The sequence below is a fragment of the Doryrhamphus excisus genome, chromosome 2, assembly GCF_030265055.1.
Source record: "Doryrhamphus excisus isolate RoL2022-K1 chromosome 2, RoL_Dexc_1.0, whole genome shotgun sequence".
Classification (NCBI taxonomy): Eukaryota; Metazoa; Chordata; class Actinopteri; order Syngnathiformes; family Syngnathidae; genus Doryrhamphus; species Doryrhamphus excisus.
Genome location: NC_080467.1, coordinates 9,127,047 through 9,152,453, shown reverse-complemented (window position 1 = coordinate 9,152,453; position 25,407 = coordinate 9,127,047). Strand labels below are relative to the sequence as shown.

General features: G+C 41.9%; 2 protein-coding genes across 2 annotated transcripts; both read left to right on the top strand.

The window, feature by feature from the left end:
* The first annotated feature begins 3,464 nt into the window (after positions 1-3,464).
* gsdf (gonadal somatic cell derived factor) lies at positions 3,465-7,035 on the top strand. The gene is made up of 5 exons (XM_058064125.1): positions 3,465-3,773; positions 4,377-4,510; positions 4,602-4,682; positions 4,756-4,877; positions 6,116-7,035. Exons 1-5 carry the CDS (start codon positions 3,661-3,663, stop codon positions 6,272-6,274), a joined length of 609 nt encoding a protein of 202 aa, XP_057920108.1. The 5' UTR covers positions 3,465-3,660; the 3' UTR covers positions 6,275-7,035.
* A 4,108-nt stretch (positions 7,036-11,143) lies between these two features.
* Positions 11,144-25,034, top strand: aff1 (AF4/FMR2 family, member 1). Its single transcript, XM_058064234.1, has 19 exons — positions 11,144-11,387; positions 14,307-14,427; positions 14,545-15,330; positions 16,761-16,802; positions 16,912-16,983; positions 17,591-17,624; positions 19,026-19,083; positions 19,346-19,472; positions 20,290-21,219; positions 21,303-21,394; positions 22,299-22,506; positions 22,582-22,643; positions 22,701-22,764; positions 22,838-22,974; positions 23,053-23,124; positions 23,740-23,833; positions 24,090-24,124; positions 24,194-24,402; positions 24,492-25,034. Exons 1-19 carry the CDS (start codon positions 11,371-11,373, stop codon positions 24,611-24,613), a joined length of 3,282 nt encoding a protein of 1,093 aa, XP_057920217.1. The 5' UTR covers positions 11,144-11,370; the 3' UTR covers positions 24,614-25,034.
* Positions 25,035-25,407: the final 373 nt, after the last annotated feature.

Here is a 25,407-nt window from a genome sequence, read left to right as displayed (position 1 = left end):
TGCATGTGTGGCCATATTTAGCCATCGCATTGCAAGTGTCATTTAAAAACCACAGTAGTACATTAATCTGCGTACTGACACTGTCACAAACAATTGAGCGGTTTTAAGGTACGCAAAACAATGAAGCTTCGCTCCTCAGTGGTCTGATGGAAACGCGGCCACGGCCTCTCCGACCACCACCAAGCGTTCATTCACATTCATACACCACTGGGTGTATGATAATGGTCTATTTATTTATTTTGTGTTAATTTCTATAATACAGATTATGCAGCTGTACCTAATACTGGTGTATATTCAGTACTATCAAAGCACCTGCAGACAGACACAAACCAAGAGAACGACTTAACAAAGGTAGTATTGTAAACGCTTGTTCAAGGGTTTCTTATGTCACCCTAACTTATCACTGCTTTCTCAGGCATGTGTGAAATGTATCGTTTGCGGAGTGGCTACATCATCAGCGAGGTCCGGTTATTACATTGTGTGTTTCCCTCCCGTTTTCATGGAATTGAAATAACGCATCGAGAAAAAGAATGTGCTCTATATTGTCAAGTGATGACATTAAGAGCACTTTGTGATGCCAGAACCAGACGAGGAAGTAGTGGGAGATGTCTGCTGCTCAAGGACGCCATTGTTTCTTGATATGAGGCACATCCCTCAAGTGTGTGTGTGTGAGAGAGAGAGACTTTTGTTAATTGTGGATTGTCCCTATTGGAGTACAATTGTTGTTAATTCTAGTGTGTATCGCTAGTGCATTGTTAAATTGAGTCATGTTTTTTAGGCTACCGCTATGATATTTCTGTCTTTGCTGCATTCTGACCATGCATGTAATTTACGTTCATTGATAGTCGCTAAAGGTCCAGTGTTTTACTATTTTTCAACAATGCTGGAGTTTAGACATTTTAAGCGCTACTTTATGTGTCTGCAGTTTTAATGTTAATGAGCTTTGTTTGTCCAAGAAGTTTGTAAACACAAGGTCTAAGAACTAGTTACAGTGCGGTACACCTTGGAAGAATACACTATTTGCTCACTCCCTCATTTATTGCGATAAATTGGTTCCAGGCCCAACCATGATAGGTGAATTTAGTAGGATTCTTTTTTATGACTGAAATATTTTTTTTAGTTAGAGCTTAGAAAACCTGTTTACAACCTTCTAAATATGTTTTTAAAGGTTATTAGAGTCCTCTAGATGTGAAATAACACCCTTATAGTCACATTCCCACTCATATTACCAAATATAGTAGCCATAATAAGAGGATATGAGTCTTTTAAGACATAAATAAGACTTGTGTGTTCCCCGTAAATGTGTTCCAGTGTTGGAGGAGTTAAGTTTGAGTTTGGCATGGGTTACGGCCACAACAGGAGCCCCTGTAATAAAAGCCTGTTGTTCCGGTGATCACTCGCTTGTGTGTCTACCCCACATTACATTACTGACACCTAGTGACCAGGGTAGAATACTATATATCATCAAATAGCTGTTTTTGTGCTTTTAATATGCATTTTTTGGACTATTAATAGGCCTTATTCAACCACACAATAGCACGATTTATAAATTAATATACAGTGGCCTGTTGTATTGATATAATTAATATTCAATAAATGAATATTATATAATATTTTCTTTAATATATAAAGAAAATCACAGAAAGAAGGTGTAGGTTGTTTACAAAGTAGAAGTGAAGATGTGCCATGCAGCTGTAATGGACACCAGGGTTTTTTTTTGTTCACTCATTTAAACTTTTCAGCAAAAGAAAGACGTCTTCCCACACTGCAGGTGCGATCGCATGCTAGAATATCTCATCACAAATACTGCTGATGAATTTTGGCCTCCTTATCTGCGAAATAAACAAATGTATTTTGGGCGACATGGGAAAGTCCAAGCAGCTGAGAATTGTGATTATCATTCTCATTGGTTTCTTGCTGCCAAATATTTGCATAGAATCTTATATCCCTCCTGTTATACTTCTTCCCTCCACATCCCGTCCTTGAGTGTCACCTGCACGGGAAAAATATTTTTAGAATGTTTATCGGTGCTGGTTTCATCCTTTTTTTTTATCTTTCCAAAAATGGACACTCAACTATGCAGGTATGAATCAAGTCAATGATGTAGGATCTTAGTTGAAAATTTTTTACATTGAGGATGCTAGCGGTACCTTCTTTTGGGGTGTGTCCCAAACGTGTATCTCTCATCTCTCATCCCTACCTACTATGTCTCCAGCACTCTCTAAGATGGCTTGAATGTTTTACAGGGAACAGATGGAAAGCCTTATGAAATCATCTCATTGCCATTGACTGACAACACGTCCGTTTGGAGGGCCTTCTACCAAGTTAGAAGCATACAGATGGTATGGTAGGGTAGGGTAGGGTAGGGTATGGTAGGGTAGGGTAGGGTAGGGTAGAGTATGGTATGTAGAGTAGGGTAGGGTAGGGTAGGGTATGGTAGAGTATGGTATGTAGAGTAGGGTAGGGTAGGGTAGGGTATGGTAGAGTATGGTATGTAGAGTAGGGTAGGGTATGGTAGGGTATGGTATGGTAGAGTATGGTATAGTAGGGTAGGGTATGGTAGAGAATGGTATGGTATGGTAGAATATGATATGGTATGGTAGAGTATGGTATGGTAGGGTATGGTATGGTAGAGTACGGTATAGTAAAGTACGGTTTGGTAGAGAATGGTATGGTAGGGTAGAGTATGGTATTGTAGGGTAGGGTATGGTATTGTAGGGTATGGTAAAGTAGGGTATGGCAGGGTATGGTATGGTATGGTAGGGTAGAGTATGGTAGAGTATGGTATTGTAGGGTATGGTAGAGTAGAGTAGAGTATGGTAGAGTATGGTATTGTAGGGTATGGTATGGTAGAGTATGGTATAGTAAAGTACGGTATGGTAGAGAATGGTATGGTAGGGTATGGTATTGAAGGGTATGGTATGATAGAGTAGGGTATGGTATGGTAGAGTATAATATGGTATGGTAGAGTAGGGTATGGTATGATAGAGTACGGAATGGTATGGTAGAGTATAGTATGGTAGGGTACGATAGAGTAGGGTATGGTAGAGTAGGGTATGGTATGGTAGAGTAGGGTATGGTAGAGTAGGGTATGGTATGGTAGAGTATAGTATGGTAGGGTATGGTATGGTAGAGTAGGGTATGGTAGAGTAGGGTATGGTATGGTAGAGTATAGTATGGTAGGTAGGGTATGGTATGGTACATATGTCATTCACATGAAGAATTAAGACTGAAAGCTTTGATGGATTTGCACCATTTGTCCAAACCGCGTGTGTTTTATTCAGTGGTTAATATGCAGCATGAAATGTTTTATGATGTGATTCTGTGGCCAGAGCACGTGGGTGGTTTTCTACCTCCATTTCCTGCTTGTTTGTCTAATCCTCTCTCCTTCCGTCTCACTTTCTGTGCTGGCACATCCTCCATGTTCTTTTTCACACAGAACAGGGGACAGGACAACAATGTGAAGTATCTCAAGGCCAAGCAGAGGTACAGGAAGATAAAAAGCCAGCTTTCCCAGGCCCTGGCGAACAACACCTTGTGCAGCATCCCTGTCTGGTCTCTCCTGTCTCCTCCTCCTCCTCCAGCCAGAGCGCACTTCGTCCACCGTCACCGCCGAGCCTCACATCCATCCATCCATAGATCCACCGAGCGACGTCTGCCATGTCGTTTGCCTTCGTTGTCATGATGGCACTCCTGTGCTCCTCTGTGGCGATTGCGTTCATCTTACAGCCGCCCAAAGAAGACGATGCAGCGCCACGAGACTCCAACAGCAGGTGAGTAGCACACACTTTGATTTGGACTTTTCTTGTTTCTTTCTTACTCATGTAACACTCATGTGTGGACTACGAGAGGTTTGCATTTGGAATTTTACTGTTTTTTCATGTTACTGGTACTGTAATATTTCACATTTTAACCTTTGCACGTCTTTCCAAGTGTGCACCACGCAGGGTGGGCTGCTGGGGGATATAGCAAGCACATCTGGCACGCCAGCTGAATACAGCCTCTCTTTATTCCTGCACGGCTGCTAAATTGTAGAAAGATAACCATGTTTCTCCACTTCATTTTTTCATCATTTGGAGATACGAACTTTTCATTGGACGGCAACAATTGGTCATGTGGTTTTGGTTCTGTTTCATGGTGGAATACTTTTAGGATGAAATTAGCATTTTTAAGCTCACAATTCATTCCGACTCAAACCCTGGCCAATCCCAATTTTGTTAGTAATGACAAAGTTATGACTTTGTTTATTTATATTTAATATGTTTTATTTTTATTAATAATGTTTTTATAATAATATTTTCATTTTTATTACCTATTATTAAAAAAAAATTGATTAACCCAAATAAATCAATAATTTATCCTTTTTTTGTGTCCAGGTGCCATGGAGAGTCCCTGCTGTCCATTAGGAAGGAACTCCTCACCGCCCTCAACCTGCAGGTGGAGCCGAGGCTGCCAGAGGGCGCCATTGAGCAGTGGAGCAGCATTGCTGAAAGAATGAAGGCCTGGCCAGGTCAGAGTTTTCTGAAAATGTATCGTGATCACATATTCTGACATTTTTACTGTCACATCCTTGGAAAGCTGACGATAAACTCTCTCTACAGTTTCCTCCAGCGACTCTGTGTCTGCTGATGATGGGAGCATCTCTGGGTGCTGCACTGTGACATCTGAGGTTCTAATGAGAGGTATGTATGTCCTCTTTGAGACATATTATTAAATTGTTGGTTGAAAAGAAAAACTAAATGTTTTTTCTTTCAGATCTGGGCTGGGACACGTGGATGATCTTCCCTGACCGTGTCACGGTGATGCAGTGTGCACCCTGCAGTCCCCACACGCCCTGTCACCCACCCCAGCCCGACGCCCAGGGTGCTGACTTGCAGGTTTGTTTGTTTCTGCCTAACATACACGGTTCTGTTAAGGCCACAGATGCATTTGATTAATGGCCCCTGACTTTTTTTTTTTTTTTTTGGCTCCAGCAGCGGCGAGATCACCTCGCTGTGTTTTGAAACTGGAGGCATCTGCCAATAGATAAGCCTCAGCGTTCTTGTGTGTGCTGCCAACATAAATGTTCAGGTTTTGTTTCAGGCTTCCCAACCTGAAATACATGCAATGTAGCAGCACAAATAACACCTTAAAAGCAACTTTCAATGTGATATTTTTATATTTCACAAGATTTTCATCATTATCTTATTTGTCACTGTGCTTGTACGGCCGCATAGAGGGCGTCCCCCATCCTTGTTCCCCCCATGCCCACTTCCATATATGGCTCTTTACCCCAGCTCTACTTATGTCATCCCTTTTTCACAATCACAGTTGTAGCACCAGTGCTCCAACCATCAACAAGACTTTGCACAATGTGTTAGAAAAAACACATTTGTAACACAACAACTATTTGACACTACACTTAATACTCAATAATTTAAAGTTTAATACATAAAAAATACATAGTATGAAACCAAAATGACAAAAACCCTACAATGTATCATTTATGATAACATAATTTTCACATTTTTGGTGAGTAAGATATACCAATAATAATGTATGTTTCAGGAAAACAACATTAGAAAATATTTGAAAAATACTTTTATAATGTTATAATAATTAGAACAATTTTATTTAAGCATTACATTGGATTATATAATAAACATTACAACATTTTAAAATATATATTTCAAAACACTTAAAAAAATAAGATATCATTATTATAATCAATAATATACACATATATTTCAAATATATTTTTGAATAAATATTAAATATTTTTTTATTGAAAAATGTCAAAAATGTATCAGAAACATGTTTTTAATGTTTCTAAAAAAGTAAAAATGTTTAAGAGTAACTAACAAAGAAAATGCTACTAATGCTTTAAAAATGTTAAATATAAACAATAATTCATATTGTTAAAACTGTTAAAATATTTTAGAAAAACATGTTTGTTGTAGAATAAAATTTTACTATATTATGCAGTTTAATGTTTAATTTTTTTAATTGATTTTTAAAGTTTTTAATTAAATATTGGAAAACTATTCAAATATTGTTCAATTCTGACTTTTGCAATGTACAATGTATCGAAAAATGCATCATAATGATTGACGATTCTGTCTTGCGCTCCCTGCAGATCCCGCCGTCATGTTGTCAGCCCACCTCCTACGAAGATGTCCCAGTCTGCTACAGGGACGAGTTGGACACCGTGGTCATCACCTCCATGCATCTGCCCCGTCGCTGTGGCTGCTCATCCGCCGCCGCCGCCGGCCCCCCGCAGCTTCATGAGGTGTAGCGTTCCTTTTAAACATACACGGAACACACACACACACACGTACATACACAGACTAACATCAGCGTATGTGTAGGCCTGCTCTCTCCACATAACATGCTGCTCCTTTTTTAGTTTGAATGTAGTTATCTTAGCCTACTGGGAGCCTTCAGCACGGAGCGTGGGAACCTCTGCCGGCTTTCCTCAAAGTTTGCATTCCTGTTTGGGAGCTCTAGTCACACACGATGATACCAAGCACCATAACAGCAGGGGGGTTACATACTATCACCACCTTTTTTGTTCAGTTCAAGTTGCAGTGAGCACACACACACACATATTTTTTAAATACTTTTGCCGGGAATGAATATGTAAAGTGACACAAGTTATTAACCCCGCTTGTTTTGTCCCTGTAAAAATCTATTTGAAGTTGCTGATGGGTACTGAGTGTTCCCTCCAAAAATGTCCAGAGCTCTCTTCCAGGCCCGTTTGCCCCCTCTTGTAGTATTTCCTCTTATGGAAAAGTTTGATCTCAACAAAACCACTCAGACGTCAGGTCAAATGCAAAACCTAATCATTGTTTTTATTGACATATTCCATTTCACTCTGGCCATACGTTATACAGTAGTAGTAGTATTTACCAGTTGTTGTATTTATCATTTTAACACCACCTTTTAACGATTATATACCCATGGCACCTCGACTTAATCTGGTATTTTATTGTTACTGAGTTAATGACTGCTCGCTGCTCTCTCTACTTTTTTGAAAATAAAAGCTGAGAATATCAACCGCCTGGATAGTTCTCCTTTCATGCCCGACTGAAAGAGTGTGATGTGAAGTCTAACAACCTCTAAGCTATTTTTCCTCCCTTAAAATAGCTGTGGAATGCATGTTGGCTCCCTACTCCAGGAAACACGCACATTTTGGGAGAAGAGCAACATGTTGCGCACTTGAGGAACTTGGGCGTTTTTTTGCTGTCTGTGCTTGTTTCCTCTATCCTTTCCGATCGCCGCTGGATTCCTGTGTTGTTTTTTTTTCTGGTCTAAAGTCGTGCGAGCCAGATATTGATCCTGAAGCGAGCCAACAAACGTTGCAAGAGGACAGTGAGACCTGGGCCCGGCCGTCTGACTGATACCGGAGGGAATAATGACAGCGTATTTCACGGTGTGGCTGCCTTTTGGCCTGCTGCTGTCCTCACGTCTTTTGGCCGCAGGGGCGACTGACTGCTCGGGCAAGCAGAAGCACCTGAGGCCGCTCCCCAGTCCTCTGCCGCAGTTGACGGACTGCTTGATGGAGTGCACGAGTATGACATTCGCTATGAAGCTGCTACTGCAGGACAAGCGGAATATTCGGCTGCAAGATTCTAATGAAGGTGAGCAGGCAGACCGACTGCTTATTGTGGCAATAATGGGTTTAGGGGATGAACAGTATAAAGGATCTGGGTTAGAGGTAGGTCTTAGGTTGAGAGTTAAAAGATAAGGCTAAGGGTTCTTTATTTGGGGCTAGAGGCTAGGATAAGGACCAGGGTTAAGGTTAGGGTCAGAGATCAATGATAGAGGATGTGGTTGTGTCCAGGGTAAGGTTAGGGCTGGGTCAAGGATCCAGGTTTTCAGTTAAGGCAAAGATTATAGTATGTTAAGAGTGAGAGGTTAGGATTACAGATTAGGTTTAGGGGTGGAATTAAGGTTTAGGTTTGTGGGTGTGGTTCAGCATTAGAGTAGGTTTATGGTTTCGGGATAAAGATAAGATCTAAGTCAAGTCTGAGTCTTGTCCAGGGGTTTGTTATGATCAAATCTTGGGTTAGGGGTTCAATATTTGGGACTGACATTAGGATTAAAATAAGGATAGGGTTAAGGCTTGGGTTAGATGTATAAATTAGGGCTGGTGCTAGAGACCGGGGTGAGGGTAGGGTTGAGTTTGGGGTTAGAGACTGGGGATAAAAGTAAACGTTAGGGATAGAGGGGAGGGTTGGGTTTTAGGGTTAAGGTTAAAGTTAATGCTGTGATTGGCTGGCGACCAGTCCAGGGTGTACCCTGCCTTTCACCCAAAGACAGCTGGGATAGGCTCCAGCATACCTGTGACCCCAGTGAGGATAAGCGGCATAGAAAATGGATGGATGGTTTAAGGTTATTGGCTTACTGTTAGGCTCAGGTTAGAGGTTAGAATTACAATTATGTAAAATTTTGGTTCCTAAAGTGGGGTACGGCAATTTGTATATGATTAAAAAAAATTAGCACCTAACTCTAACAATTACAAGTGCAACTAGTTTGTGATGATTAGTTTGTGTCTTAAGAGTATTACTTTGAAGACTGGTCTATCGCCTTTGTTGAACATTCCCCTTCCATTTGGCATCAAATGGGAGGAAATGGGGGCGGCATGGCTCAGATGTTAGAGGGGTCGTCTCCCAACCTGAGGTTGTGGGTTCGTGGGTTGAAGGTCAGGTGCGGACAGCATGTAGCTGATAGCTGCAAGCGAAGTCACCTTCTGACGTTATTTCTCTTTCATAGGAGACCACGGGGAATACTGCTGGTCTACCAAAATTAAGTGCAACATGGGCGAGAGCTTCCAACGCGCCTACGTGGTGATGCCCATCAACACTTCGACGGTCACATCAGATCAACTGCAGGTCAGGTCGGCAGCCTCAACGCTGCTCGCCCACACCGCCCATGTCACCATCCCGAGCGGATGCGGCCTCCGCTACGATGTCACAGAGCACTTCGGCCCCAGTAGGACGGCCGCCTCGTTTTGCGTGGAGGTGATCACGCAGCAGAACGTCGTTCTTGAATGTCCGCCTTATCTCGTCACATTCTGGCAGAGAAGTCCCATCCCGATATGAAACCAGGGACACTCACAATTGGGTTGTTTTGAGGGCCTATCGTGCTGCTAGGATTGAGATTGTGTATCACTTGTATCACAACATGTTGCACTAAAGAGCATTTAAAGGGAGGAGGAATGAGTTCAAATGCAGAGTCAGTTTATTGCACCATACCTATATTTTTTATTTTATTTTATTTTATGTTTGGTGATAGACTGAAATAACGCTGGTCAGGTGAGGGTGAGTGTGTTTTCTGCAATACTAATCCAACATCATTAACCAATCACTACTCTGTGGTACTACAACACACAAGTACAGTATTTCATTATGGATAATTGCCACTTACAATAAAGCCTGTTAAACAAATATGGATCAATTATTTGGTCTCTGCACTGTGTGGAAACCCAATACATACTTTTAGAGAGGCGCGTCAGTGGCTCAAGACTGCCATCTTATGGTTAAGATGGTTATTTCTTTATTTTAGGTCACTAGCCATTTAGTAGACAATGGGCCACATAACTTTAATAGCTTTAATTAAAATTAATTCCATATATTTTACAATTATAATTATTTAAAATTATTATTTAATAATTACTATTAATTAATAAGAATTAACCAATTTAATATTATTTATTAATTATTAATGTACTATTTATTTATTAATTAATATTTTTTTACATTATTTGAAATTACTAAAATTAATCAAATTTAAGTTTAAAAGTTTAAAATGAGTGGATGGAAAATGACCACACAAACTACACAAAAAAACACACAATAAAAAGTGATATTGACACAAACCAACAATCTTGCAGTTTTGCTGATCCATGAAGCGTCTCTGAGCCTCCAGCTATTGTAAGTGAAGCCAGGTGGTGTGTGTGTGTGTGTGTGTGTTCGGTCTGTTGGCAGTGGGCCTGCAGCAGCAGAACAGAACCGCCGAGAACGAGTGTCCAGTGACACAGCTTCATCCGCACGTGTTTGGGCTCATGCTCCAAGAGGGGAGGGAGGCCCGGAGTTTTCATTGAATAGCTTGACACTCTATTTCTGCTCAGTTAAGTCTAAAATAGGAATCATATTCATAAAGTCAATGGTAGCATCAGTATTGTGACTCCCGACTATGATTCTGTAAAGCTGTGGTATTGCCGTTTGTGACATGTATTTTCCCACAGGCCATTCCTACTGTCTGTCAAACATTTGCAGCATTTCTTTCTTCATTGCTCCCCACCGGGTTCCCTTGCAGCACCATGCAAACGGCCCCGCCTACAATCGCAGAGGCAAAGCGACTGTATAACTGACAAGAGGTCTCACTCCAATGTTCCATGAAGCGCCATTGTTCTATGAAGTGTCTATAGGTGCTGAACGCTCCTTCTGCCGATTTGGAGGCAAGAGACAAGGTAAATTATCAAGTTCATTTTCATTTATTGTGTGATTCGTTTATTTGTTTGTAATCACCAGACAGTTTTTTCTGAACAAATATTTCACGTTTTCATTATGTCACCCCTTAATGACGTAAAATACTGTGCTCATACGCCTCCTAGAGGCCATTGGAGGCCATGCTATCAGAGCAATCTGATGCTTTTCCTTTTCTATCCATAACTGACTTGAAAGAAAGTCCCAAATGATAAAAAATGGGCAATTACTTATCATATGTTAAGCATTCCAGTGAACAACACCACAAAAATCACACAATAACTTTAAAGTGATGTCTCAGCATTCACAGATTACTAATTATTCAGACGCAATAATAGTTTTGGTGTAGAATTAATATTTTGGTACAACTCAATGCTCAACGCACTCAGCATTGACACAATAAACACGTTTGACACACATAGCTGAACAATTGTATATACAGCACTAAACTCTCAGCGTTCACCTATGAATATGACACTTGACTGTACCATGTCAAGTCACACGGGGGTAACCGAGTGAAAGTTAGATTATGTGAAAAGATCAAGGAATAAAAAGATCCTTGGTGGATTTATTGATCACTTTTGTTTGTTGTGTCGTCTTTAAACAAAAACACAACAGGTTTATATTTATATAGCAGCTACTTTAAGGTTTTTTGAGTGTATAAATCAGAGGCAGTCCCCTAATGGCGGTATGGAGTGGAACAGCCCAGTGGGCAGCGAGTGGACGACCCAAACACTGGAAGCAAAGCAACGACTACCGAACAACATCACCGGCGTGACAGTCCATTTGTTGGACATTTTGTTCTCGCCGGTAAACGATGTGACCGAGCCGACTGAGAGTTGTGCGGCCACTGTCAGGAACACATGACAACCGATCGCCGGAGAGAGAGAGCGGCTGCGCCATGGCATCCCAGCCGAGGTAGGTACACTCGGGCTCGGCTAGCTGCTAGCAGTAGTGCGGGTAAGTGGGTTGTGTGCGGTGTAACTGAGCTTGCTCGGGCTAGTCTGCTGTCAACCTGTCAACTGTTGTCAAAGTGTCAAGACAAGCTGTTAATGTTGGCGTTGGTTGTGTAATCGCGACAGTTTGACATGCTCTGGTATTTTTAATGATCATTTATAACAAAAAAAAAGTTCGAGTAGGAGGAGGAGGGGAAATCAGCTGGTTTTGATTTTAACCAGCTGGGCTGCGTTTGTTGACGCTAGTTTACCTCAAATAAGTTAGCGAACATAACAATTGTGGCTATTTTGGCCCATAACTCGAACATTGCTGAACGTGCCATCGACTGGTCGTAAATCCTCCTTTTAAGTAATCTTATTTGTAACGACGCTAACTTTTGTGGTAACATTTATTGACGCCACCTGGCAAACTTTAAGTTAGAGGGGTGTTTAATGTACACAAAAAACGTCAACAGAATTAAACACGTTTCGGAAAGCACTCTTAATAAGTTTAGTGCTGGGACGTGTAATATAAAACCCCAAATCCGTGAAGTTTAAATAGACATGGGTGCAGATTCGTTCAACCAGGTGTCATAACCCATTACCCCCCACCCTTCCTCAGTTGGTACAGTCTGTCCTGTAAGACGCAATAAAATATAAACAGAGCCTAAACTGCTTACATATTTTTTGTATTTAACTATATATACATATAATTTAAAAACTGCTTATGGTCATCTTGACTGTTAGCTAAAAAATTCATTTGCTACATATCTTAAAATAAAGCCTGCCAACTATCCATCAGTCAGCTTCAGATGTAGGATCTGTAGCTTTGATCATTTTGGATTTCCAGCAAATAGGCTAATCTTGAAAGTTTTTGCTCTACTTTTGAGAGAAGAGGGGCTCAAACGACCGCTGTTGAAGTTCCGGGTTTTCATGACATGATGAATGACAAATTTATGTCTACATCACCCCAAGCCAGTTGAGCCAACACTGTGTGTATGCCCACCACTTCACGAACATGGAGGACAGCTTTGTAGCTTTGCTACACATCTTAAAGTAAAGACTACAGAGCTCTCCCAGCTACCAGATGTGGGCTTTTCTGTCCTTGGTCTCCTCTTAAATAAAATGAGTTTCTTTAGTGAGAATGAATGGTAGTGTTGGTTAGTGTGCCTGGTTTTGATTGTTGGGTTCTATGTAGCGTAATGTGCTTTGACTACTTCTGCAGTATTATTTTGAAACACGAGGCAGTAACTGTACACGTTGTTTTGAAGTCTCCTTGAGTGCCACCACGATCCCGTTTTCCTTTACGTCTGTCACTAACTGTACCACAGTATGGGGTCTTTAAACTCAGTTGCACACTATTCCAGCGTCCACTGTTACACATTTGGCCAAGGGGCAGGGGGGCTTCCAACTGCACCCCATGTAGGTACTTGCATCTAAACCGCCCTTTTCTGCAGTGTCCGTTCTCCCCATCCTCGCAGGCAGCTTTTAACTCATGCACCATTTCCCTTATGATTCAAAACAGATGTACTAAGAGGGCGCGTCCTCCTCTGTTTGATGGATGATGAAACCTGTTTGTTGTTCTTCACAAGTAGAGAGCGACCACCTGCCTTCACTGTATCATCCTTCTTCTTCTTTATACAGAAAAAGGTCGTAGAACACTTTCACTAGCGAGAAAATCAATATTACTGATTGGGGATCTTGTGTTGCATTTTGGGTTGTAGGAAACTTGAGCATGTCAGTTAATCAAGATGTTGGGCGATGTTCTCTGCTGCAGTTGTTTGAGTTACATGGCTTTAAAGTTCTTTTTTTTTTTAAGTTTGGGGGTTTACTACTCACTTTGGGTTTTCACTTCTCCCCGCGGGGGTGATGGTGGTGTCGGATCCTTGCAGCATGCTCCATCATTTATTTGGCTTCCTCCCAAATCTGTGCTGTTGTTGCCATGGGAGCATCTCCGTTGGGGTTGAAGACCATCAACACTCATGTTGAGGTCAAACCCCATTAAAATGTAGACATAAAGTATGTTAACTTCAAGGAATAGTCTAGATGTGGTGTTACTTTTTAATTTACTGCAGTAAGCAACTTCATTTTACTACTACTTTAATAGGATTTGCACATATGTCCATTTGAAGTCTGTAGGGAGTCACTGGGGACCAGTAAGAACAGATTGCGGTAAACCCTCAGTGGTGTCTGCCAGTCTAATTACGCGCATCCATACAAATGATGGGTACCGTACTCGCCCCCTCGAGAGACGCCTCTGAATGCCCCTTGTTTGGGTTGGTCTGTGACTGCATGCTGTATAACAGTAGTGTCTAAATCTTTTGCTGTCTCTTTCCAAAACCGAGATCTAAAGTGCTGATGATAACAAAAAATAAAATAATAATATGAAGTACTCACTTAAAACATTTTTGTCATACTTCTGTCATAGATAAATAAACCTGTGAAATAAACTTGTAATTTTGACACCCCTCATAACAAATTTTCCGAACCACCGCCATCTTGGCTGTGATGTCGTCACAACCAGAACACGTTCCTGGAACCAGATTCAAACAAACGTAGCCATGAACTCGCAGCAAAACAAAGAAATTGACATTCACAACATTTACACAAAGGTAACCTACACTGACATTCTGTTGTGCTGATGACAACAGTGGTTGTGTGTCCCCCCCGTCATAACGTCAGGCCCCCCAGTTTGAAAACTTGTTTGGTTGTCACTAAATGACACTAACGGCACGCCTCAAAACGAAAGACCAGTGAGCTCCCTGCTTATCTAGCCCTGGCATGAAACCCCACACTAGCTTTCTCTTTTTTACTTTTGATTGATTTGCATATTGATATTGATTGCTGTGTATGTTTAAATGTGGTGCTATTTCTAATGTCTTTCTTGGTTAATCCTCTGCAGTTTATATGATGAAGAGAGGAATCGTCTCCGCCTCCAAGCTTGGGAACAGAGGAACCAAGAAACGAGCCAAGTCAAAGAACTCAGCACTGAGAGTGTCCCACTTTTTGGGGTGCCATACAAAGTACGGAGTCATGTGACATGTTCATGTTGCAAAGTTTGGGCCACACAAATATGAAGCTTTGCTACACTGGGAGTTGATTTTCCTCTAATGAAACCTTTACTCCTCTTTCCATTTTAGACAAACAAAGGTGATGAGCTTTCTGACAGGATCCAGAGGATGTTGGGCAGCTATGAAGACGTCAACAATCCCTCTGATCCTTCAGTTTACGTAATCTTCACGCAGCCCAGCTCCGAAAAGCCCGGCAAACCTCCCGTCCAAGATCAGACCCATCACATATCCAGCCAAACCAATGCGATCCCCTCAAGTAACAGTTACCCCTTACAGGTCGGAACCGACGCCACTACTGCCCCTCCCTCTCCAAACCACCATAGAGACTCAGTGATGTTGCCGAAGGCTTCACTGGACCATCCAATAGGCCAAAAGAGGAAGGATGAGGCTTTTTCAGATCTCAGGGAGCACCCTAGCACTCTTCAGGAAAGGTCCGCTCAGTTTCCGGATGTCAAGCCATTACCTTTCCTACATTCCAATGATCCCAACGGCGCCCTCGCTAAAGACACCTTTGATTCGCATCAAGCATCCACAGAAGCCCCAGCCGCTGCCACCACCATGGATGTTTCCACATTTAACCTCAAGCAGTCGCCAGCAGATGCTTCCCAGATGCATCAGCCTGGCAAAAGCGGTAACTCCCTCCTCTCACAGAACTTCCCTCCGCTTTCCTCATCCAAGCAGCCCAGCGTAGCCATGACCCAGAAGCCGACGGCGTATGTGCGGCCCATGGACGGTCAGGACCAGGTGCTCAGTGGGTCGCCCAAGTTGAAGCCTTCACCTGAGCGGTACGTTCCACTGCAGGAGATCCATAAAGCCGACCATGGCAAGACCAAAGCGTTGCCCCAATATTTGGAGGTGAGAACTGCAGTATCGAAAACTTTAAAAGCATGATTTATTTGGAGACTTTGTGTGCGTGGTTGACACTTAAAGTCTGGTTGTTTTGCCAGTGTGGGTTCTCCAGTTCGGGCTCAAACACAGACCGACGTGGTTGGCAATATTGCATGAGAGCCCTCAGGCTAAGTCGACATCGAAAGCCTGCCATGTTTGGCTTGTGTCAGCGTCCAAGTTGGGTACTGTTACTGTTGGGTATTGTTAAACCCGCCAATGATCCCACATCACGTACGGACGAACAAATCAGAACATGCATTCAACAACGGATGGTCACATATGACACCATCAAGTGGTGATCGTGCCATACATTTCTTTCAACAACAAATAATCGTTTTTCAATGACATCCTGATGACACCCATTTTTCCCAATGTACTGATTTGTATGAAAATAAAACTTCCAATATGTTTAAAAAAAAAATGAGATCGCTCCTCACCAGTTCTTAATCATAACCACCACCTTTCATAAAAGAAATAAATAGACACTAAATCTTATGTAAAGTAAATAAGTAGTAACGGTAGGTGCTGGATAGACCCGGTCGGGCACAGTCTGGAATCGACTGCTTGTATCGGAGTACCAAGATCGGAGCTTGGAGATGCAGTCCAATATTTTTTATTTTATTTATTTTTTGCTGCTATTGCAGTGGGACACGGACACAATAACAAGAACTCGAAAAATAAGCTGCAAAGTTGTCGTATTACAGAGTTGTGTTATGAAGTGATGGCACTTCCCACGTTCATGGGAGTGGGGGGTGTCTTGACCTCTGTCGTCTACTATGATGTCACACGCGGATTACGGAACAATAAACAATGTTTGTCACCAATAGTCGTAAGTGGCCCGTGGAGCATATCTCAAAGGCTGTGCAGGGAAAACAGACGTGGGGGGGGGGTCCTTTACAACAATGAGGAATGCAGTGTGTCGACATCGTTTATCTTGTGTGAGCCACACTGCTGCTGCCCTGATACCGCCTGTTGTGTCATATTTGTATTTTTTACGTCCTCGTGAGTTTTCGTAGTAGCAAAATCTGGGCTGGATCTGCTCGCGTTTGTAACAGAAGGTATCAGTTTTTAGCAGAAAGAGCAAGTGCTTCCACAGGCTACTTTGGCTACTTCCATATAACCCGCTGACCTTTTTCCTGTTAAATGTGTCGCCAAGTAAGACTGCCAACAAAGTGTGTAACCTTTGTTCGCTGCATGTCTGATGATAAGCTCCCCCACTAACTACCATCATACCTCCCAGTCTGACCATTTGACCTTTAGGTACTTTAAGTTGATAACAATAACAAATTATTATTTGTTAGTAAATAAGCCGTACATCCCCCTACTGCTTTTTAAGTTGAATTGTGCGATGTATGAACGTGACGTACCTCGAACTAAACCTGTACTATTGTTTGTAGACGAGGGCAAATGAAGCACTGCGTGTTGAAGACATCTTGAAGGTAAAATTGCATCTTCATTGATAACTGTTGACTCTTGCCATTACTATTGTATTGCCATTACTATTGTACACAATGTTCATGTTTTTTATACATTTTTTGTTTTTTGTAGGAGATGACTCACTCCTGGCCTCCCCTTTTGACAGCCATACACATCCCGAACACCGACGCACCCCCAGTCAAGGTAACAGCCGCTCTCTCCTGCTCTACTCTTTGTTGGTTTGTGTTTTTGACTAAGTATGGCAGAAAAGTCGCCAATTATCATTTTGGAGCTCTCTAAATGGAGGTCTGGCAGACACGCTGACGTTTCGCTTGATGTTACACATGACGGTTGTTGTAACTTGTGTGATTAACATTGTGGTCCGTCTACAAACCGTGAGACCTTAGTGGTCTACAGCTTAAGAGGTTCTACTCTATTGTTGCCAAGTTCTGCTACTGGCTCCTTTTTGCGGCATGCTTGCTTCAAGCGTGTTTACAAAGCACACGGAGCAGGGAAGAAGCAGAAACGCTGCAGCTGTGCGTTGCTGTCGGATCATTTACCGGGCACGTTCACTCCCAGAGGAGGAGCCCCGTTTCCCTTTAAGCTCTTAATGAGCCATGCACTGGTGTCACACTCCGGTCAGACTGTCACATACCACACACACACACACACACAGGTCTTGGCAATCACACACACATGTTTTCTTATACTGTAGACATATTTTTTTACATACAATATTTAAAATGCCAACATCCAAATAAATCATGCAGTGTAACGCTCCTCTCTTGTTGCTTTTTGTGTGTCCTGACAGGAAGCAGAGCAAGTCTCTTCATGTCCGGGGCAGAGTGAGTCATGAAGCTACACTATAAAACACAGTGGGCGTGCACGATAAGGAGAGTTCATGTTACTTCAGTGTGGAACATGCAAATGAGAAACGGTCATTTGCAGCTGACACACATAAACCAAATTATATACAGGCCTACCTCCTTTTTTAGCGGGTAATTGGTTGCAGACCCGACCTCGATAAATTAATTTCTGCGATATGCTGTAGGATTCGCTTTAAAAATACAACATATATAGTTTTTAAAAAAATGTCAGAGGATGAATTCTTACTTTCTTTCTCTTTTATTATCTTATTGACTCATACTTTTATTACTTACTTATTTATGTATTATTTGTTTTCGTTTTTTAGTTTTTTTTAGAAGTTTTTTTATTAATTTATTATTTGTAATTATTTATAAATTGTTATATGTAATTATATATTTTTTTCTAGAAAGAAATTACAACATCTCCATACTATAGTATGTAATACAATATATTATATATTATATAATATATTATTTAAAAAATACAGTATATGGAATATAAAATAAAATTTTATAGTTTTTAAAAAATGTCAGAGGATGAATTTTAAATTTCTTTCTCTTTTATTATCTTATTGACTCATACTTTTATTACTTACTTATTTGTGTATTATTATTTGTTTTATTTTTTTACATATTTTTTTATTTATTTGTAATTATGTATAAATTATATGGTATGTGTAATATATATATATATATTTTTTTATTTTCTAGAAAAAAATCCAACATCTCCATACGATAGTATGTAATACAATATAATATGAAAAAAATACAGTATATGATTATAAAATATAATTTTAATAAAAAAAAACGTTTAATATAAGAAATGAAAAATAATTGTACACTATATTTGTAAAGTACTTTAAATAAGATCAAATCTTTAGTTTTATACTCTAGTGCCTCTTCCTCTTCTTGAGCGCTCTATCAGTTTACTTTAAATACAATCATTTAAAAAGACAATATTCCACATGTGAGACGTGTATTTAAAAATAGTCTTGATTCAAACCTTGTTTATCTCCTAAGTGTTTGTGTACTTTCGCAGGTTCCTCCCTGTACATCACAAATTCCATTGTATTTGAAATGACACCGTGCCAAAAAAAAGGCTCAAATTTGTTTGTGCAACAGGTGTGGAATTTCTGAGGTTGGTGAGATCCAAACAAACATTCCGGACGCACGTTTCTGTGTTAGTGTGAATGCTCAAAGACTGCAATGCTGCTAGCTTGTAGTGAGGAATCTGACCTTGTATGCTCTAATGAAAAATGAACCAAAGGGCCTTTGGGTGCTCATTTTTGGCTGCAGGTTGATTTATTTATACCTTAAACTATGTTCTGCTGCTTTCATGCTTTGATTAATGTTTGCTTTGTTTGTTTACTTTTCTTCCAGAAAGCCATTCCCTGTCTTCTGGAGATCCCTCCCATCTCAACGAGCAAAGCTCCTCACTGTGAGTCCTTTTCCCGCTTCTAATCCTTATCTCACAATAATACCAAAGATGGGAACTATGAGCAGCAGACAGTTATTGAACTCACATGACCCCGCTGACTAATCCACCATTTCCACAACAATGTTCTGTTGTGATTCAATTAAATTGGCCATCATTTGCCTATTAGATGTGGAATGCTTCTGGAATTCACCACAAAAATCAGCTGCCGTTTTCCTTTCCAAAAAAAGGGTTTGTGATCCTGTTTTTTTTTGTTTTGCTGCAGTCCGCGCAAAGAAGCTCAATCCAGCGGTGTGGAATCTGCAAGTTCCAGCGACTCGGACAGTAGCTCCAGATCCGAGTCTGACAGTGAGGAACCTTGCAGACTGCCTCTGAGCAGCTCCAAAACCGAGGTAGATTGATATACTTCCACGACATACAGGACTCTCTCATGCTTTTGAATGAGAAAGTGTCTTCCGGTAGTGTATGTACAGTATATATACTAAATCTGCACTCTCTTGCGTAGCCTACTACATATGTGCTACACACTTTTCACTTCCTGGTTGTTGCAGGTGTATGTATTTCAATGGGAAAGAAACATGTCAAGCTCTTATAAAATGCACTTCTACCACCTTGTGGCCATTTTTTTCAGCTTAAAACTGCACCAAACTTTTGATGTCTTCTATTGTGCAGTTGCATCATCACCTCTTTGTGCCTTTCGTTCAACAAAAATGTGAAAGAAACAAACCCACCTCATCTTTTGTAGAAGCCTGGTCCCCACTGCAGTTGTTTGTTCATTCATTCATTCATTTTCTACCGCTTATCCTCACGAGGGTCGCGGGGGTATCCCAGCTGTCTTCAGGGTACACCCTAGACTGGTCGCCAGCCAATCACAGGGCACATATAGACAAACAACCATTCAATTAACTGAGCATGTTTTTGGAATGTGGGAGGAAACCGGAGTACCCGGAGAAAACCCATGCATGCACGGGGAGAACATGCAAACTCCACACAGAGATGGCCGAGGGTGGGATTGAACCCTGGACTCCTAGCTGTGGGACCTACGTGTTAACCACTCTACTGCCGTACAGCCCCCTCTTCAGTGTAAAAAAAAAGAAAAAAAAGAAGGCTTTTCCTGCATCTCATGTAATTACATTGTTGATGGGTGTATGTGTGAATGTATGTGGTGTGTTGCTTTTCTTGCACTTTTTAATTTTTATTTTTTTGCAGCCTGATGCAGCAGCGGCGGCATCCCATGGCAACTGGCAGTTGGGGAACTGGATCCGCTCCAGTCAACAGAACTCGGGCCATGAAAGCCAAAGTTGCGCAAATGTCTGCGAGAGTCCCGCTCACAAACCGCCGCACTCCCTTCAAAGTTCCACACACTCAACTGTGGAGACGACCGACCCCGTCTGTGAGCCGAAACCTCCAAAGGATTTTGATGGAAACCTTCCCAAAGTACAGCCGTGCGTCCAGAGTTCTCAGGAGAGTTTATGCCAAAACTCCGTAGCCGATGTGAATGGTTGTACCAGCTCCAAGAAACATTCAGGCGCTGCGCACAAACCAGCGAAGGATCGCAACGTAAAATGTGAGGACGCCGTGGTACTCCCTATCTCAGACAAACCCAAGGTCAAAACGAAAATGGGACGTTACAAAAAAAGCAGTGACTCTAAAAGCAGCAGTGAGAGGACTTTAAAAGCACCAGGCACACAGGCGACCGAACCCAATCACAGGCTTGAGGTGGTCCAGGTCCAACGTGATGGCCATTGTCCATCTTGTGGAACCAGACACCCCGACCCCTGCTCTTGCCGCCCGCAAAGTCCGGCCCGTCCCTTCCAACCTTCTCCTGCCCCAGCAATGAGAACTAGTAGTAGCAAAGCCAGCGTAGAAGCCATCTGTGATAAAGAGGCCAAAATGATTCCCAAAGCTCCGCCCTCCATAACCCACAAGTCCTGCAAGAAGTCTGGACACGATCCCAAGCCTTCTTTGAATGTCCACAACAGACCTGTTACATCCCTGCTGGTAAAGATCGACCTAAGTCTGCTTTCTAGAGTTCCCCAGGTGACACCCAAGAATGCAGAGAGAACTTTGCACACATCCGAACGCAAGACGGAGGCACGCAAACACCCTAAAGCCAGCAAGAAAAGTTTACCTCACAATGTGGGAACTTTAAGCTTATAGCACTCATGCTAGCATGCTAGTGTGGCCTCTTTGCATATAACCTTCTTCTTGACAACTTCCAGGTGGAGTTGGACGACAAAACTCTTCCCAGGAAGAAGCGGAAGCTGGAAAAAAAGATGACCTCATCCAACAAGGAGTCCTCGGTCAAAGTGGAGTAGGTTATGGAATAACAAACACTGGCTTGCTTTTTTACCTGAGTGTAGGCTGTGTCGGTTACAGGAATAAAAATGGCTGAATTAACTAAAATACTAATAAGGACAAAACATTGTGAAGGTAGTACTGTATTGGATATTGGCCAATTTACTAGTTGGCAGTAATTGTTGAGTGGGGAAGACATTTAATGTGACACTGCTCCAGCAGGAGTTTTATTTACATGTTAAATGGAATGCATTGGACATTGTGTGATTATCCAGGGGCGTCAGTAGGTTCTGAGGACGGGGGGGGGGCTTATTATTATTATTATTATTATTATTATTATTATTATTATTATTATTATTATTATTATATTATTAATAATCATTATTCTTCTGATTATTACTACTAGTAGTAGTAGTAGTAGTAGTAGGCTAGTATTAGCCTGCTTTTGCCCTATTGTATGAAATTTGTCAGACTTTTTTGTAAAAATAAAATCAATTTAAAAAAATTAATATATTATTAATTGGCCTATTATTATTACTGTCATTATTCTTCTTATTATTGTAGTAGGCTAGTATTAGCCTGCTTATTGGCTTGCTTATTAGCCTGCTTTTGTCCTATTATATGAAATTTGTCGTATTGTCATTATTGAGATTTTTTTTGTAAAAAAAAATGTAAAAAAATATCAAATTATTTAGGGGGGGACTTAAGCCCCCCAAAGTAGGCCTAATGACGCGACTGTGTTTATCACTATGCTTTTAGAAAAGGTTGCCTGGAAGTACACCATATCAGTACCCATCCCATATTTTGATATAAATGTGATATAAATTCTGAATTTTAATTGTATGGTTTGGTGTAAACTAAGTACCCACTCTAGTGTTCATGTGTCTGTGTACTCAGCGTTCCTATCCTTTCCCCTTCAGAGGTTGCAGCACCCAATCCGTGGAGCAGAAGGAAAAGAAGGCTAAGAAAAACAGTTTGCATTTGCGGCCGCCCCCAAAAGCCAAAGACGCCCGTAAAGACTCCAAAGTACTCAAAGTGTCTGGCGTAGAGACTCGCAAGGACGCCCCGAAGAGCAAAGACTCATGCAAGCACAAGAGCAGCCGAACAAAGCACACGCCACAGCAGAAGGTAACTGGCCAGTGCAACTGAGAGGACGCGGCAGGTTGCCAGATGTTCCTAATGTTCTTTTTGTAAAACCCTTAGAAGCCATCTATACAGGCCCCCAAGCAACGACCCCCCAGGCCCCTGCTCCAGTCTGAGGACAGGTATGATGCACCACGGCAGCAATGGCTTCATTTAGTAACAGAGTGACTTCCTTGCAGGAAGTATCCAGTGAAGCACTACATCAAGGAGGCCAAAAGGCTGAAGCACAAAGCGGATTCAGAGGTTTGTCCTAAATCCATCCTCTTCCATCTCTACGCTCGGTTAACCAAAAAGGCTGTGTTTTGTTTTCTTTCAGTCGGATAAGCTCAGCAAAGCCTTCAACTACCTTGACGCCGCCATGTTTTTTGTGGAGAGCGGCATCGCCATGGAAAAGGACCCCCGGATATCGACGTCTTCCTACACCATGTTTGCGGAGACCGTGGAGCTCCTCAAGTGAGCTCTCCTCTCGATACACGGCCGTTAGCATTAAAATGCTGCTGCTCTTGTGATCCTCTGGTTGCTCTTCCACAGGTTCGTGCTGAAACTTAAAAACTCATCGGACCCATGTGCCCCACCCTCAGAGAAGGACTTTGTGGCATTATGGTAGGACACACCCATCAGCACCTTTTCCACCGCACGCTTTTCCATTGAGGTACTACTTGTACCGCAACAGTAGCATAAACCACTGCATTAGCTTACCGTGTTAGCCCCGGATACCTCAGTATTATTCTACACTATTCACGTGGTCCATTTTCTTGCTGCCCTCAGTCTCCTCTTGAGTAAAAAGTGTCTCCTTCCTGAGATGTGAATACAGGAGACTCCTCCTTTGTTGTTGTTAGATTGCCTCCTTCCGACTGCAGACCACCAAGGTTTTTCTCGTGTTTTTTTTTTGTTTTGTTTTCAACATTTGCAATAAAAATAACTGCTATAACACAGTAATTAGTTCCAGTTCCGCTAGTTGTTTGCTCTTGTGAGTGGATGTCACATCACGCACTCACCCCCAGCCAAGTGCTCTACAAGTAAAGGCTCTACAAGTGGGGCGGGGGATACAACAACAAGCTGAAATGTTGATACTACTACTAATAATAATAATAACAACAAATTCTTACACATTGGCAGGTTAGCACTTGGTGGAATGGAATCTTATCTTCAAATCCTTCTGCCTTTTTCTGTGATGTTTGCCAAAAACAATGAACCTCTTCCTGTGCCTTCTTCCAGTTTGAAGTGCCAGGCTCTCCTGCAGATGGCGATGTTTCGCCACAAGCACAAAACTGCGCTCAAGTACTCCAAGACGCTGACTGACCACTTCAACGTGAGTATTGTCATCTTGTGGCTTATCACACTTGACGCCTAAAGACTAGCGAGAGTGCTCTGATCAAGCCTCGCAATGCGTTATTAATGATAATCACCCCCTTGCATAATAGAAATAAATGGGATGACTGATGAGGGTTGATACCGCGTTGCATCATGATGTTACGTAAAGTGTGACTGCAGGCCGATATGGGAAGAAGTTAGAATTTCAGTGTGACTGTGCCCTAAGAGACAATCAAATTGTAATTATTTTCCAGAACTCCACACTTGACGTCTCCGTCTGCACCACAAAGTAAGCTAGCATATCACATCAGCCCAGCTATACAAGCCGGTTCACCTCCTCTCCTAACTTATCCCGTAGAGGTCCAGACACCCCGTCGTCCCCCATGGCCAGCATCCCTTCCCCAGCCTGCGGCGCCAACAAACACGGTGGGTCGGCAGCGGGGCCCGCCATGGCGGTCCCTCTCGCAGTCCAGCAGGTGGCGCTGTCCTACGTCAACATCACGACGTTAGTCCTGAGCGCTCACGACCTCTGGGAGCAGGCGGAAGAGATGGCGAGCAAAGGAAGCGGTATGTGGCGCCAATTGTGTCATTGAACTTGAGGCAATATGTTTGATGTTTTGTATTTTATATTTTTACTGTCGCCCCTTCATTTTTAGGGGTTCTCGCAGAGCTGGACGCCCTCGTGGGCCCCGTGAGTCTTACTTCCTGTGTCAGTGCCATGGTGCGTTACACCAGACAGGGTATGTTGTGGCTGCGGACGGACAGCCAAAAGAACTAACCAATGGCTGCTAAGGTACAAACACCCACAACCCCCACCCCCAGTGGGTCACCTGCTGGTGATGAACTGTAGAGGTCATAAACTTGATTATATCCCCTAATTGCACTAAAGCAGGGCTGAAGTCATAGAAAGCTTTTACAATCAGGCTACAATGATCATCATTGGTTTGTACTGCTCGGACACACGTTTATCAGGAACTTTAGCACCAGATTGTTTTATCACAAATAGTGAGGAACGCTGCAACTAACATTTCAGTCAAGCACATGTTTCATTTTTAAAGCAAAATCATGCACGCTTTTTCCTTCTTTCCAAAGTTCTCCTCTTCTTCACGAATAGGAGAGTTTTGCTCATCTGGGTGCCAATCATGTTTGTCAGGACTTTTTTCTTTTTATTTATTGCGGTTTTCCTTTTTTTTTTGTTTTGTTTTTACAAAATGTGCACTTTTGCGGAGTTTGCAGGAACCTATTCTAGCTGTGGTGGGATTTTCCACGCCATATTTTTTAGGTTGTGGATGAGATAAGTTGCATCGGTCATAGGAATATTGTAGCAAACTCCAGTCACATTTTTGATTGGCAAGATGTGGGAGTGTAATAAATGCGGAATAGTACTTACTGGATGTCGGGGCGCACTTTTGCGGCAAAACTGAGCTAACGTTCATTTGAACTTGTAATTCCAGATTATGAAGCATGACTTTTGTTGGCTTATCACGCAAATGGGTAGAAATGATCAATGTGAAAAGAAACATTTCTTTAAACAGTTGCACATGAAATGAGCAATATTCTTAAAGAAAAAAA

Coding starts and splice junctions, on each gene's coding strand:
- gsdf (XM_058064125.1), top strand. CDS start 3,661: ATGTCGTTTGCCTTCGTTGTCATGATGGCACTCCTGTGCTCCTCTGTG. Junction 4,511..4,601: donor AAGAATGAAGGCCTGGCCAG/GTCAGAGTTTTC, acceptor CTCTCTCTACAG/TTTCCTCCAGCGACTCTGTG. Junction 4,878..6,115: donor CCCAGGGTGCTGACTTGCAG/GTTTGTTTGTTT, acceptor CGCTCCCTGCAG/ATCCCGCCGTCATGTTGTCA.
- aff1 (XM_058064234.1), top strand. Junction 19,084..19,345: donor AACGAGCAAAGCTCCTCACT/GTGAGTCCTTTT, acceptor GTTTTGCTGCAG/TCCGCGCAAAGAAGCTCAAT. Junction 21,395..22,298: donor GAGTCCTCGGTCAAAGTGGA/GTAGGTTATGGA, acceptor TTTCCCCTTCAG/AGGTTGCAGCACCCAATCCG.